We start from the raw sequence: 15040 nt of genomic DNA on the forward strand, positions 1-15040 counted from the left end.
CACTATCCATGATTCTGAGCTCAAAGCATGTGACCCACGCCTGGCAGATTCGTTTTGTTTAATTTCCAAGGAGAAGTTTACAACACAGAAAATAATGTAGTTATTAAAAATGGAGGTCACGTAATTTCGCCAGCATGACTCAGTCCCGTGTGCTTCTTTATCACCGGTTATTGCAGCTGGGTTCTTTACGTCAACGGCAAGGAGCGCATAACGGACTGCCCCGCAGTGAACGATGGGAAATGGCATCACATCGCAGTGACGTGGTCCAGCATGAATGGCTTCTGGAATGTATATATTGATGGGAGACTCTCAGATGGCGGAAGAGATTTATCTGTGGGACAGAATATTCCCGGTATGTATTTCTTTTGGTATAGACTTATATAAACCCTGCATGGATTTGCTTTTAGATGTTGCCATCTGGGGCATGAACACCACCAGAGGCAAATCAGCTCTCTTTTTTTTGTTTTCACGGCCGGCCATGGCTACTGTTCGGATGAATTACGTTTGAGAGGGCTGGGGTGTTCACGCTCTGAGCACAGTATACATACACCATCAGGCACAGTGCCTCGCTTGGGAGGTTAACTTTGGTTGAATTTAATACACCTATATGCGACAAGTAGGCACATTTACTATTGTTCTTATTTACAATTCCATTTCAACAGAAACCCTAGATGTATATCCCCTTCTCTTTTAATGTAGAGATGCTCTCTTCATAGATTAAGCTGGAAGGACGTTTAGCAGTGATTTCCAGTAACCTCGAAGCAATGTGTGCAGGCTATGCTGCATTTCTGGGAATACTTGATATGAATAGAGACATGCTATCAATAGGTCAACACACGTCATAGGTCATAGTTCAAGGTGTCATCGATGTTTGTTTCCGTTAATCTATTGTTTTACAAATTATCTTTTTAGTTGCTGAGAATTTAAAAATGTGTGTTCATGAACCAATCGTTCGACCTGAATCCACACTAATATGCAGAAACACGTGTTTTAAATGTCACTAATTCTTGCACGTATCATCTGCTGTACCAGTGATATCACTCATGATGTCATAGGTTTTAAGAGATGTCATATGTGAGATCATCAGTGATTTTGTTTGTGGGTAGCGCAATGCAGGCCTCGTAGTTAAGGTGGTGTAGCTTTCAGCACCTGCCGAATTTCAGGGGGTTTGTTGTGTTAAATAGGCACCTTAACGTCACTTCAACTCAAGCTTTTTCAATTAATTTCAAGGGTTTGGATCTATCAGATGGTTTCAACTTAACGGTGCTTCAACTAAAGTTTTTCCATGGACTTCCAAGGGTTTTGTTGCACTGAATTTATTCGCCACAACTGTCATCAGTTTTAACTCAGAATAACCCCTGAAATTCAGTTCTCCTATTTCAAGCAAGTTCATCTTAACTAAACGCCATCTGTTGCACAACGTATGTTCGCAAAGATGACTTCATAGATGACATCACTGATGACACACACATTCTTTGGAGCCTGCTAGCCATGCCTTTCGGTTTGAGTGATGCAGTTTCTTTTCTGATCGTTTCTGGCGGTATTGCCGCAGTAATCCCACAGGATTCCCCTGGTAGTGCCCGATAATCCAAAAACGTTCTTCCCCAAAATTGGCCACCCAGACCACCTCCAAATCCCCAACTTCACGTGGTGTCCTCTTTCCCCCTACCAACCCCTGTCCTGATGTGATTGCATCCTTTTTCCTCTTCCATAAAAGTTTTCAGCACTTTTCATTTTTGGGTTTCATGGCTTTTATTGCTGGAATCGCTCGCATTGAACACACAAAAAAAAAAGTCTGCTTTTCATTTCTGAAAGGCATCTCTGCTGCAAGCACCATGGAAGATATATAACAATTGTTGGTAACAGGGGGCCCCCTATTCTCTGTCGATCGGATATTTTAAAAACGACTGGGTCAGTTTACCCCAAAACAGTCAAGGAAATTAAGTCAATCCTTTGTGCCCAAGATGCTTCTTATTTGCTCCAAATCCGTGCAGCGGTTTTTGCGCTACAACGTGCCACAAATTGCACGTTTTCTCTATGTGAAAATGAATGAGTCCAAGTGGAACACAACTTTTTTGAGTTTCTTAATAACTTGTACCTTTTTTAAGGAAGCTTTCCCAAAATATCCAATTTGGGAGGGGGATTTCATCCAAATCCATCTAGCAAGTCAAAAGTTATTAGAAATAGAAATTTGAGAAAATTCTATGTAAAATTGTTTCACATTTACTACAGTGAGGCAACAGCTGCCCTATAATATATATATATATTATCATTCTCTAAGGATGGCTATGCATTGAACTCAGGCCACATGCAAAACTGCCTTAATCTCCCAGCTCCTTCTCTTCTAACATTCTGTAAGTGTGGTTGTCAGATCACAATCGATGGACAAATGTTGCAGCCATTTCATCCATATATCCAAATGCTTCTGCTGCCCAAATGAGTAAATATGTTTCATTGACGTTTCATTGCTACGAATACTTTATATTAGAGTGAGTGTTTTGAAAGATTATGTAAGCATCAATCCCAGTGAACATTATTACGTAGCGATTCAGGCATTAAACCCTTTTTTGACAGTACAGTAATAGCACATGCAACTGCCATGTTCGTATTATAACATTATAGCAGAACATATATTTGGTTATTCTAGGTTTTGAATATATGCATTGCTCTGAAAGACAAATACAATGTTTGTATTATTATTAAAATATATGCTGCAAGTGCTCATTAGAAATTTGCATTGTTATATTTCAAAAAGATCCCTTTTACAATTAAATAATGTCCTTTTCATCCCCCTCACATTCCTCTATATGGACAATGCACCCACAGTGTATGGCTGATGGTGACCTACCTTTAGGACACACTGGAGCTCATTTTGCTCCATTAAATGATCTGGTGGCTGAGCGCAATTATGTATAGGCCTACAGGTAGGGTGCTCCTGCCGACAAACTCTGGTAATTTGCACAGTGAAGCACACATGTACAGGGAAAAATGCAGCATACATGCATGGTTGCTGCCTTTGGCCATGCACATTTGCACTCCGCTGTGCAAATGAGTAAATGCTGCCTATCAGGTACACATGGTAGGCAGAGTTTAAAAATGCAATTTAAGGCTGGGTATAATGCTCACACTGTAGGCAGTGTTTAATTGTAATTGTAAACACTGTTTACCATCACGCATGGTAGGCAGCGTTTAATTGTAAACGCAGCTTGCCATGCAAGCATAACAGGCAGCATTTATAATGGATTCCTATGGGGTCTGCCTGCTTTATGCTGGCACATAAGTCTGGTTGACTCCTTTGGGATCCACAACATTTGCTGAGGCATTTTTATGGTGTCGAAGGAGGGAGGTGGCAGAAACGCTTGTTGCATTCTCCCCCTCCTCTCCGTCATACAAATGATTGAAAATGGGACATAATCTACGCGAAATGCATAATAGCCTTTACACAAGGTTGTATGCATTGTGCTTCTGCTGAGCTGAACATGAGCTCCACTGTAAGTCTCCACATACCAGGACAGTCTCCACCTCAGGCACACCTCTATTGTTCCTGCTTTCTTTCTTCTTTTCACAACATCCCCTTCACTCCCCTTAAAGATATCTGCGATTGTTCCTCTACTTGTGCTTCTATGATCAATCGATGGTCTGTCTCTAGCAAACAGGCACCTGTTATTCTGGCTCTCGCCCACGGCAGGAGAGACAGAGATATCAAGTGAGACAGAGAGAAAGAGAGAGAGTGAGAGAGGCAGAGAGGAAGCGAGAGAGAGAGAGAGAGAGGCCGAGAGAGAGAAAAAGAGAGAGAGAGATAGACCAAGGAGAGAAAGAGAGTGTTGGATTTGGATCAGCATATGATACACCTGGTCCAGCTAGTTAGATTTTAAATGTACCCAAAGATTCAACAGGCTGGCGTTATATTACTTCCCTTATGCGTTTGATATTGTTTCACATTTGGAGAATAAAAATGCACCTGGTACCTTTATTTTGGATGTGATAGAGTTTAGACATTACATGAGAGGGGAACCAGTGTATAAAGCATTCAGGTTATCCATTCTAGAAAGGAATCTATTAACAGCGGTTAATGGGTCGCATACTGCTAAAGCTTCGGCCTAAAATGGGATGCTGGTGGAATTGACTTGACAAGCTTGCTTATTTGGTTTGTTTTTGGAATCAAGTAGGAACACCAAATTTCTGAGTGCATTGACATTGTGAGGGGAAGATCAGTGAGAGGCTGGCCAGGGAACAGGGAGTGCAGCAGTCTAAAATAGAGATTCATGTTTATGTTTCAAAAAGAGCGAGTTTATTGTTTTATTTGCCTGAACAGTTTGAAACAAGCTTGAGCAGTTCTAGGTGAGTATGCAATGTTAGACTGAAAGCCCTGCCCTGTCACTGCAGTCTGTGGAACAGATTCTCAAAACCTTGTTTTGGCACAAGTGTTGAGATGCGTCAAAAAAGAAGGTGGATTCTGAAAGGTCATCTGAATGAGTGCAGTTATAAAGCGCTCATTCGCATGCCCTTTTTTTCAGTCCTTTGCACATTTGTGCCTGTGAGTGGACATTTCTGCACATTTAAAAGAACATCCTGAATTGACAAACAGGATGCACTTTTAAATGTGCAGAAGTGAGGGTCATCCCCCTGTGCCTGTTGGGAACAGGCGCAAAGGGAGACACAAATCATGACAGGGTCATTTCCGAAAATGTCATGATGTTCTCTTTAAGTAGTGCCTCTCATACTTGCATTCCCATGCCCCAAACAGGGAAGGAAAAGTTTTTTTTTTCAAGCATTTCACGGAGAGGGGCCCACCTCTGTGAAACTCGATCCCAGCAACCATGTGGTTGATGGGAGCTTGTCATACTTATGTATGCAAGGAGGGTGTAGAGTGCATCTGTGTGCCACTGTCCAACCCCTCTGGAAATACACAGGTCACCTTTGAGAATAAGGTGACCTGCACATTTCTGAAAGAAGTGCAAATAAAAAAGGCATTCTCTGTTCTGAGAATTAGTCCCTGTGTGTTTTTCACTTTTTTCATGATTGGTTCACTGACTCTTCCTCTGATGAGTACTAATTAAAGGAGGGACAATATTTTAATCATGGCCGGGACACATCATGCACCCTTTTTTCTATATGAAACCAATCCTGTATATCTTGCTGAGAGGTTCTTTCCTGGTTTTAGGCAGCCTCTTCTCAATTTCAGGGGTTACAACACTTCTGTAACTAACTAACGTGTGCACCTCTGATCCCCCCTCCCTGTGGCCCCATGAACATTTCGGTGTCAATTTCTGCATGTAGAAAATGTTATTGGGCCTCATTATGAGGTGGGCGGTAAGGGGTTAACGGCGCTGGTAAAGTCGCCGGAGCCGTTAACCCCTTACCACCCTATTACGAGGACTGCTCGCGGGACCCGCTAAGGACGACTGGTTTTACCAGGCATCCTTAGCGGGTCCCGTGAGCAGCCCAGCATGCTAACAATGGGCCCATCATTAACAGGCCCGTTGTTAGCATGCTCCCCATTCCCATTGAACCCTATGGGCGCTCAAATGGGAATGTGGATGGTCTGGGTCCGGGTTCCCTGAATGGGGAAATACTGGGCCCTCCAAGGTCGAAATGGCCCGGTATTTCCCTCATTCAGGGAACCCGGACCCGAGTTTGGAGGCAGCCATGCCCTTATTAAGGTCATGGCTGCCTCCAAACTCCTAATGAGGCCCATTGTGTGTAGTGGATATGTTGCAGATTTCCTCATTTATGGTTACTACTCTTCCAATCACAACGTTGGATTTGGTCGATGTGGCCATATACAATCAGTTTGTGATAGATTTTTGCATTCAGGGTTAAATCCATATCTGAGAAGTGTTTGCAGGGATGGATCCTACAAAGAGTTATGGAGTGTCCACAAAAATACTTGAATGAATGCAACCATTTATTTGGACTTGGGAGCCTTAGCTTCGTCCTCAGGTTCCTTAGAAAGGTTTGGGTCTGCATCAGTGAATCAGGGAAAAAATTGAATCTTAGACATGAAGAGTCCCAGGTCAACCTACAATTTTATTTATTTATTTTCATTTTTAAAGCGCTCACACAGCCTGGGAGCATCGAGGCGCTGTTAAAGGAATATGTCTTAGTTGCATATTTATAACACGCTTAATACCCAGAGGTTTCTAAGCATGGACCTGGGGATCGAACCTGTGTTGCTTCGTGTCATCTTATTTCCAAAGCGAGCATGTTGCCCGCTAAGCTATCCCCTCAGAACCAGATAAAGGCCTTTATGTGATTGACGTTCCAGACTTTCTAAAACGTTGGTGAGATCAAGAACAGTGTATGTTCCTCTCGATTCAGCAGGACCAGTAATCTAGCTATTTTCCAACCCTTACCCTCAAGAAGCCTTTCCCACCTGCTTACGGCATGGAACGGAAGATGCAGAGCTGATAGCGCCAATGCTTTGTTGTACTAGTAGCTAAACAGAGCATAAAATGTGAAGCTGTCTACCTCAAGTGCTATTAGATCCCCCTTCCTCTGTGGTGTCCCAATTGGAGATCCTTACATCCCCTTCATTGGCTGATGGAGAGCTTCAGCCCAAGTAGAAACGAGAACTAATATTGGGAAAGAAAGGTTCTACATGGTGTGGATGAAGCCAAACCTGGGAGAATCCCCACACAAGCCCAGTACATGATTCTCCTCAAGTAGTACTCAATTTTCCCATTCTCTTCCAAAAGACCGTTTACAGCCCTATATTTGGTTCCTGAGAAGAACACACAGAGTATGCATACTATTGGGAGTGGTGAACTAAAGGTTACTCTTAGGGTTCTAACCTCTTTTCACCATAAGTGGCAAATGGTACCTGGAAGTTTGGGAAACCGCATTCCATTCCAAGATTGCAGAAGGAGTTCCTAAGAGTGCACATCACGCTAATCAGGCGACCCACAATCAGCACGTCATCGGTATGAAGCCCGGAAGCATCAAAACACTAAGAAGCCTGGTACAGTATAAAACCAATCCAAATGTGGTAAGCAGTGCATCGCATCTCTGCCTTTTTTCCTCTTGAGTTGTAGGTGTTCCATAGTTTTGTACTGTCTCTTATCCCCCGTTGCTGGCATTTACTCATTTGACTATATGCCGTACGTGGCTTCAATCTATAAATCCTTTGCTTGTTCGGTCACACAGCGAGCTCCTTCTTTACATTTCTCTGTTTACTTTAGAACCTGTTTCCTTATCGCACAAGTGCTGGTTTAAGCATCATCGTGTTGCAACATCTGACTACAAGTACCCTACCTGCTTGTGAACTCTGACAGTCACCTGTGTGCTATACAGAATCCGCTTCACACAGTCTGTACATTCTAGTAAGGAGATTTTTCCATTGTTTGGGTTTCCTCCTTGTTATTGGGACTGTGCTTCTGTGGAGGCTCCCAGCCCTCTGTTTTAACATCAGAGAGGCATGGTGGCTTCTCGTGGAGATCAGCCTTTTCTCTCTTCTAAGAAGAAGAATACTCAGATAAGGCCAGTGACTGAGAGTTACTTGTTGGACTAGTGTGTCTTTAATCCACTTTGGATGAGCAGATGTTAGAAGGATACTCTATTTCTAGGTGGTATGGGCATGTGCGGAGGCTTAAAAAGAGGACTATATGGCGGTTGTATAGTCAGTAAGGAATTGCGTGCTCCTCCAGCAAGGGTGCTTTCGGTCTTTTGAAAATAAGAGGTGGATGGTAGTGGGCCATGATCTGAATTCTGTCTTGGGCCATGTGAGTGATAGCTTCACCAAGAGTATAAGGGAGGAAAGAGCTCTAGGCCTTCCACCCTGACACTCCAAGAGAAGGGGCGAATAGACCTGTAAAGTAGTGAGTTTTTTCCGTAAAATATGGTTCAAGGCCAAGGAAAAGGAGATCTAATTCAGACTGGCCCCAGACTTCGACCGTCTGCTGTTCTAGGTACTGACTTATCATTGATTATATATTGATTCATGTGGGTGCTTGATCGAATTTGATACACATGCTTGCAGCCCAACAGTTGACAAGCCAACATGACCATTTGGAGCCAACCATTAAGACCTCGGATCAGCCTCCCCAATAATCCAACACTATGGAGAAATCAAAGTAACCACCAGTGATAGGGTTATCAAGCAAGTATCTGTTACAGTGAGAATTGTCCTGGCACAGCTGCACAAAAGGGATTTCTTCACAGAATTTCCAAAAAAAGAGGAAAATGTTGCCTTTGTCGCCTACGTACCTTTGGTTGAACCAGGAATGCCATAATAGAAAGAGGGAGCTACAAAACCTAGGTGACTACGCATCACAGGGTCTTTGGTGCAGGCTGGAATTCTCCGAAACAGAAGGTACTAGAATTCCCTGGTAACTAGGAAACAGAAGAAAGCCTACAAGTTCACCTTAATGGACTTTGAGCAGGCCACCATTTATGAAGATTAGGAAAGCCTTCTGGTGGTATTTGGTGGTGACAGATATTCAAACCAGTGTTCTGACCTCTGGAATTAGGGAACCACACATTTCCAATGTTTATGCCTTGACCTTAGGGAAAGTATGTCAAGGACTAATTACATGTAATTTTCCGAGTGTTTTGGATGGTCTCTGCTTGGCATTTCCCTGATTGAGGTTTGCTACAGACTCTACTAGGTTTTACAAGGCTGCATCACTTGATGCACTTCCAATTGATCTGTTTTGTAAATAGAAATCTAATGAAATAAAGGTAACTCTCTGACTCCCAACAACCTAAAGTACCAGAGCCTAGGCTTATAGTTGTGCTTCTTTATCTGAGCTGCCATCACCGCAGACCACCTGTAACTACCCCGTTAGGAGCTGCACTTCCCTGAGACTAGTCTGCACTGCACCTCTAACTATATCACCTTGACTCTACTGACTCCCATATGCTCCTTCACCCCAAATAAATGATATGGTATGATATTTTATTTATATTGTGTCCATACACAAGTGTTTCAAGGTGCGAGGAGGCAAGAGAGGGGTACACGGGAGGAAAAAACAGCGATCTTACTAGGCCCATTGACATTGAGAACACCAAGTGCAGGGGAAAGGGAAGGGGGAAAGTGCAAGGGGCAGAGGAGGAGTGGAAAGTGCTGAACATGTGATCAAAACAACACCGACAGGTAGTGCGGCTAGTGCATGGCAAGTGCAAGAATTAAGCGCAGACAACGGGTGTCTAATAAGTGCAGGTAAGGGAACTGTAGGGTTGCAGATACAGACCCAAGAGCAAGGGTTGTCAAGAGGCAGTGCGGGTATGCAGCTGGGTGGGCAGGGATCTGGGCCTGAATTCAGAAGGTAGCCAGGTGCCTAGTGCAGAAACAGACAGAGTTCAGCAGGGGAGAGAAAGAGAGAAGGCAGAAGCAAAGAGGAAGTTCTTGAGGTGCTTCCAGAACAGAGGATGATTCTCCTCAAGTTTCAGAGAGGCAGGGAGGCTGTTACAGAGGGAGGCCCCAGCTGAAGAAAGAGAACTACCACCAACTTGTTGCTTGGAGAAGCGATTGGCCCTGAGGGAGTTGGAGGTAGATGAGTGAAGAGCTTGAGTAGGAAGATATTTCCGAAGGGAGAGTTTAAGGTATTTAAGACCCAGGCCCTAGAAGGTCTTTTGGACAATGCAGAGGGTCTTGAACTTAATCCTTGCAGCCACTGGGAGCCAATGAAAAGATTTCAGGGCTGGAGAGATACGATCCCTGGGCGTGAGGCCAAGGACAAGTCTTGGAGTCCTGTTCTGGATGAGTTGCAGACGACAGAGATCAACCTGCAACTGCTTCCCAACTGCCTCTATGGAACCTACAGAGAAGTACCACCCCTAGCCATAACAAGAGCCAAGTGCTTGAAAGCTCTGAGTGGAAAAAGTCAAAGATCTTTGAGTGGGGGATGCTATCTGTCTTTTTGGCTGTGCTTTTTGATCCAAACTGTTCGAAAAACCCTGCACCCATACTCCATGAGATACCTACAAACCCAAATCTCATGTGTTCTGACTACATTAAGGAGGTCAAAATTAGGATCACATGGAAATTAGCCAATCAGTCATCGCCTGGCATCAAACTTGACACCTGCAATAACCATGCATTATTTCTTAGCATATTTCTTAGAGTGGTACAATGAGCCCCAAGGGCACACTATCATTGAAATATACCAATCTCAGGAAAGCACTGCACTTGCCTCTGCTTCTCAGAGATGCTAATGTTTACAGTTAAAAGGTTACACTGGACTTGGGACAGTCAACTATTTACCTTGTCCTTTGCGGAGCACGCAGATTTACTTACCTTTAACTGTGTATAAAGAATTAAAACTGTACAGTTGTCTGTGGACCGTCCTTTATTCAAAGTATTAACAAGTTAATCTTTCTTATATTCCAGACTACTCCCTTCAAATCTGTGTTTATATAATTCCATAAACCAGTTTGGACCCAGACAAACAGGTTCGGGGGAAAGCTCCTGATATCTATAGAATTTCAAATGAAATCCATAGTGCTTGATAATCTGTATGGATCCTTATAGATGTTCAAACACAAACAGGGGTTTCATGGACATCACAGCACCTTCACTATTCAGGGGTCCTAAATTGACCAACAGCCTTGTATGTCTCTTGCTGGCTGGAATACCAAGGCTTTTTCATCCTCTATTGTAGTTCTTGAAACCCCCCCCCCCCATTTTATAATATACCACTACAGCAGAGGAGTGAGCTAGAGGCTTTCTCTGGAGACAGATGTTTCTTTGGATGAATGGATATGGAAATGTGTGTCTTCTTTAGAGTGTTTTATGAGAAATTATTCAAGTCAGGGAAGAGCAGTGCCTGGTATGCAGTCCAAGTCTCTCAGGTGGCACGGTTGACTATCACAGTCACCTGTGTCAAAGTCTGCACATAAACCTAGAAGGAATAAGGCCTTTGTCTAATTTCTCCATTATGCGTTCAGACATCTTATGGGGTTGATTCCTTGTTGTGTATGGGATGAAAGTCTGAATGATGGATGGTCTGATGTTTTAATCTCTAATTAAAATATGGTACAATAATATAGTAAAATGCTTAAGAACACTAGAAACATCAGTAAACTGATTTTTTTCAAGAAATACCCACAGTAAGCAAGAAGTAGAAATAATAACTCTATACCAGGTGACACACACACCCAAAGTCCAGCATCCAAGGCTAAGGAGAGAAAGACTGCCTAAAACAATGTGGGTAAGCACACGAAACACAACTGCCAAAAGCAGAAAGAGCACAGTGCCATTGAATACAATTTAATGAGTTAAGAATTTGGTAAAGTGGATATTGGCAAAAAAGCAGACAGAGAGGTGCCAGCACTGGTATCCTAGTTCTGGATGTGATTCACAACGAAGAAGCCTCAAAGACTCCATTTGTCCCTGGGACTATAAGTAAAAGGGAGTAGGTAACGGTAGATCTCATCCATAAAGTTATAATGTGCTATTTCTTGCTGCTACTTATCAGGGGTGGGAACAATCCCTCGAATCCATGCCATTACAACCCTGCTCCTTGCCAACAGAGGACCCATGAGAGGGTCTACAGTGTAACCCAGAACACAGATAAGGAGTAAATGAGATTGGGTTTCCCTGACTCTCTCCCAGTAGCTTGAATACACCATATCAAAGGGTCATAGCCACTTACAATTCCATGCAAGATGTAAAAAAGTGCAAAGGTGTATGCTGGTAGTTTAAGTTGATTTTCTGTAGTCTGTCTACAGAAAAACACCCATTGATCAGCACTATTTTCTAGTGAGAGGTCATTTTTATGGAAATGTGTAACCATAAGAAAGCACCACCTCGTATGGTGGAGTTTAGCTGACACTTACCTTCCATGGACATGTGGTGTAAATATACTGGGTTGGGAAAGACAGCCTGGCGGCACCCTATAAAGACAAGTCCTTGGCTGGAAGCATTGGTCAGCTTTTAACTGTAAACCATAGGGTAACTGGGCAGCAGAGTCAGTTTTAGGTGAAGGTATGTTAAAATATCAGAGTCTTACCACCCTGAGTATTGAAGTCATCCATGGATAAGAAGGAATCACAGGCAATGACGTCCCTCCCAATAGATTTAAGAGTTTTGACCAGCATAGAAGCCAACAGCCTTTCATGAATGGCATCCAACACGGGTACTCAGAAAATATGTAAGGAATGGGAAGAGACTTTCTTTGGGTAGGCTAAAGCACCACCTAATAGCCCAAACTAAAAAACAGTAATAATGATTGACATGGATCTGCTTGTCTGATGGCTCCACCACTCCTTGCTGTGAGCCAATCATGTGTCACATTTCTCCCTGCGTTCCCTGACTGCTCGGTGAGGGTGTAAGTGAGACAGTGAGTGAGGGCAACCGGGTAAGCCTTAGAGCCAACTAACATGATGGCTCACACTTTGAGAGGCAGCGGGCCTGGCATCTATCCTGATTCCTGTCTGCCTTGGATCAGATGCTTCCCCTCCGCCTGTGTAGGTGGCACACTGCAGCAGTTTTCCTGAGGTGGCCGCTCTGTCTATGCCCTCCCTTAGTGTGTGGTATAGCAGGCCTCCACCACTGTTACTGTTTATCTGCTCCACGATCAGCACTTTCACTTTGCTGTCTAGAGCTTGCCTGGCACAGAAATACAGCCGCCCAGGAGCCTGTAAAGCTCTTCCTCAAGTCGCTCCGCCTCGAGGCTTGAGGCGAGGGAGCCGAATGGTCATCAAATTGGGGAAGGTACTTACATTCGTCATCCATGCAGGGCCATCACAAAGGGGGAGGTGCCAGTCAGAGGTGTTTGGATCCCTCAAGGCAGGGCGGCACTGTACGGTTGGGGATCCTCATATGTTGTGTCTGGGTTGCTATTCGCATAGCACTTCTGACATCTGCGGTCAAGTCCTAGGAACAACGAATTGGGATATGTGGCATGGTGTCCACATTACTGAGATTAGCAGGCAGACACTTTGATTTAAATCCTAGCTTCAGTACCTGATCAGCATGGTGCTATACAGTACCAATCTCTGCATCTCCCCTTGTCTAAAATGCAATGTAATGTGACACTGTAGCCGCCAGCTGCTCTGCTGCTTTGTGCGAATATCGTCCCATCACTTCTAGGATTATCTCATTTGGCCTGCACAGCCCCAAGTACAGATTTGCATCACTGCCATAGCACAATTTTGAAGGGAGCCTGACGACATCTATCTCAAATATCAGCTTTTATCTAGCAGGATACGGGAGACAGGTAGTAACAGTTCACCTTTCACATTATGATGAATTTGCAACAACCTGCTCAGAGTACAAAAAATATGCACACATTTAAAGGAGAAGGAAATGGGATGCTGAGCTCGGTAACCTGCAGGACACTGTTTCTGAACCCCATCTGGGCCCACTCAGCCTTTCATCCTGGATAAAATGAGTACCGTTTAGCTGAGCATTGAAACCCCTGATTACTTAAGTGCCAAGTTAGTTTAAAGTTCCCGAAAATATCATGACTCACAGATAAATAAAATGCTTGTTTGAGGAGGAAATGTGGTTGTAACATTGGGGAGGGAGCCTGAGGAGTGCCTTGGCAGGTCCTTACTTTAGTGGAGAATATTTCTGTCATGGCAGCCCAACTGAGTCCGAGAGGGCAACAATTCTGAAATCATCTGAGTATAGTTTTCACACAGCATGCTGTAAGATCTAAATCATGTCTTTGGAGGTCATAACGACTCTGACGGTAAGGGGTTAATCGCACCAGTAAAGGTGCCGGAGCCGTCAACCCCTTACTGCCTCATTACGAGTTCTGCTCGCGGGACCCGCTAAGGACGCCTGGTTTTACCAGGCGGCCTTAGCGGGTCCCGCGAGCAGCCCAGCATGCTCCCCATTCCCATTGAGCCCTATGGGGGCTTGAATGGGAATGGGGATATACCGGGTCCGGGTTCCTTGAATGAGGAATTACCGGGCCCTCCAATGTCAGAATGGCCTGGTATTTCCTCATTCAAGGAACCCGGACCTGGTACCCGGTAAGGGGGTAGCCTATGCCATTAATAGCTAATAGTTACCTCTTATATCGTAATGACCCCCTTTGTCTTCTCATTTTTTGTATATCACCAAGTACTGCACATAGGCCAGCAAAATACTATCTCAGTCAGATACTAGGTCATTTCTAAACCACGGCACATTTGTTTTGTAGTCATTATTGGCCAGGGTAACCACTTTGGAGCCTGTGTCTCCAACAGGAAACAAAAGCAGGTGACGGATAGGCCGTGTCCCCATATGTAAGATGAAAGTAATAGTAATGGAAATTATGTTGACCCAATGTGCAATAAATACTTTTGGTGTGTGAAGGCTTTTGTTGAGAATTTCTTCTATGGCAATTGTGTGTGTCTCTGTTAGGCAAGAATTGATGTAGTAACACTGTGTGAGACTACACAACACTTGTCTGCTTGGTATTGGGTAACCCACCTTTTAGTATAGGGCTGCACTATACAAGTTGGTAGTGTGACTGAGCAGCCAGGCCTATCTCAAGAGGGCAAATGTGAGCTTTTGCGCTGTAGCAATGAAATTCACAAATACAAGTAGCCAGGTAACACTTATACTGAAGGTTTCAGTTATAAATAGCTATTTTTTTTTTAATTTAACATCAATTTCTAAATAAATTCATTCACTGGGACAGTAATGGCATTTATATATCACTAGTACACTTTGCAGATTCGGAGGTTGCAGAAAGGAAAGGACAAAGTTAGAGAGTTTTGTAGGAATCACTTGTACTGTCACAATCTGTTAAACTTGTGGAAAGCAGAGCTAAAATCAACTCTAACAAAAGTAGCTACTGCAAGTCTCAACTGAGAAGAGCAAATCTAAAGACACTGAGGTAAGTACTCCAAGTCTGAACAGTACTTCTGGTTTGAAGAAGAGTGGTCCAGCTTGATTTGGTCCTGTTTCAGTGATGCAGATGCTGGGTTCTTGAGCCTCAGTCGTGGGAACTAGAGGGAGGACGTCTGGAGGACTCCTATGGCAGCAATTTAGAGGTTGTTGGCAGCTACAGACTCTTTTCAGATCATCAGCACTTTGCAGTTTCAGTGCGCGGTAAACAGCAGCAGTGCAGATCTTTGATACCGGTTGGGCTTCCTTCATTCC

At 43.8% G+C, this 15040-nt stretch overlaps 1 protein-coding gene across 2 annotated transcripts in view; it reads left to right on the forward strand.

The window, feature by feature from the left end:
• Positions 1 to 15040, forward strand: part of SVEP1 (sushi, von Willebrand factor type A, EGF and pentraxin domain containing 1) — a 1471106-nt gene that overhangs the window by 1119908 nt on the left and 336158 nt on the right. For both annotated transcript variants that reach the window (XM_069630907.1, XM_069630908.1), the window contains exon 27: positions 177 to 352. In XM_069630907.1, the coding sequence (XP_069487008.1) occupies positions 177 to 352 (176 nt within the window). The remainder of the gene's footprint in view (positions 1 to 176; positions 353 to 15040) is intronic.

Source organism: Ambystoma mexicanum, chromosome 6q (assembly GCF_040938575.1).
Source record: "Ambystoma mexicanum isolate Mex_15411 chromosome 6q, UKY_AmexF1_1, whole genome shotgun sequence".
Classification (NCBI taxonomy): domain Eukaryota; kingdom Metazoa; phylum Chordata; class Amphibia; order Caudata; family Ambystomatidae; genus Ambystoma; species Ambystoma mexicanum.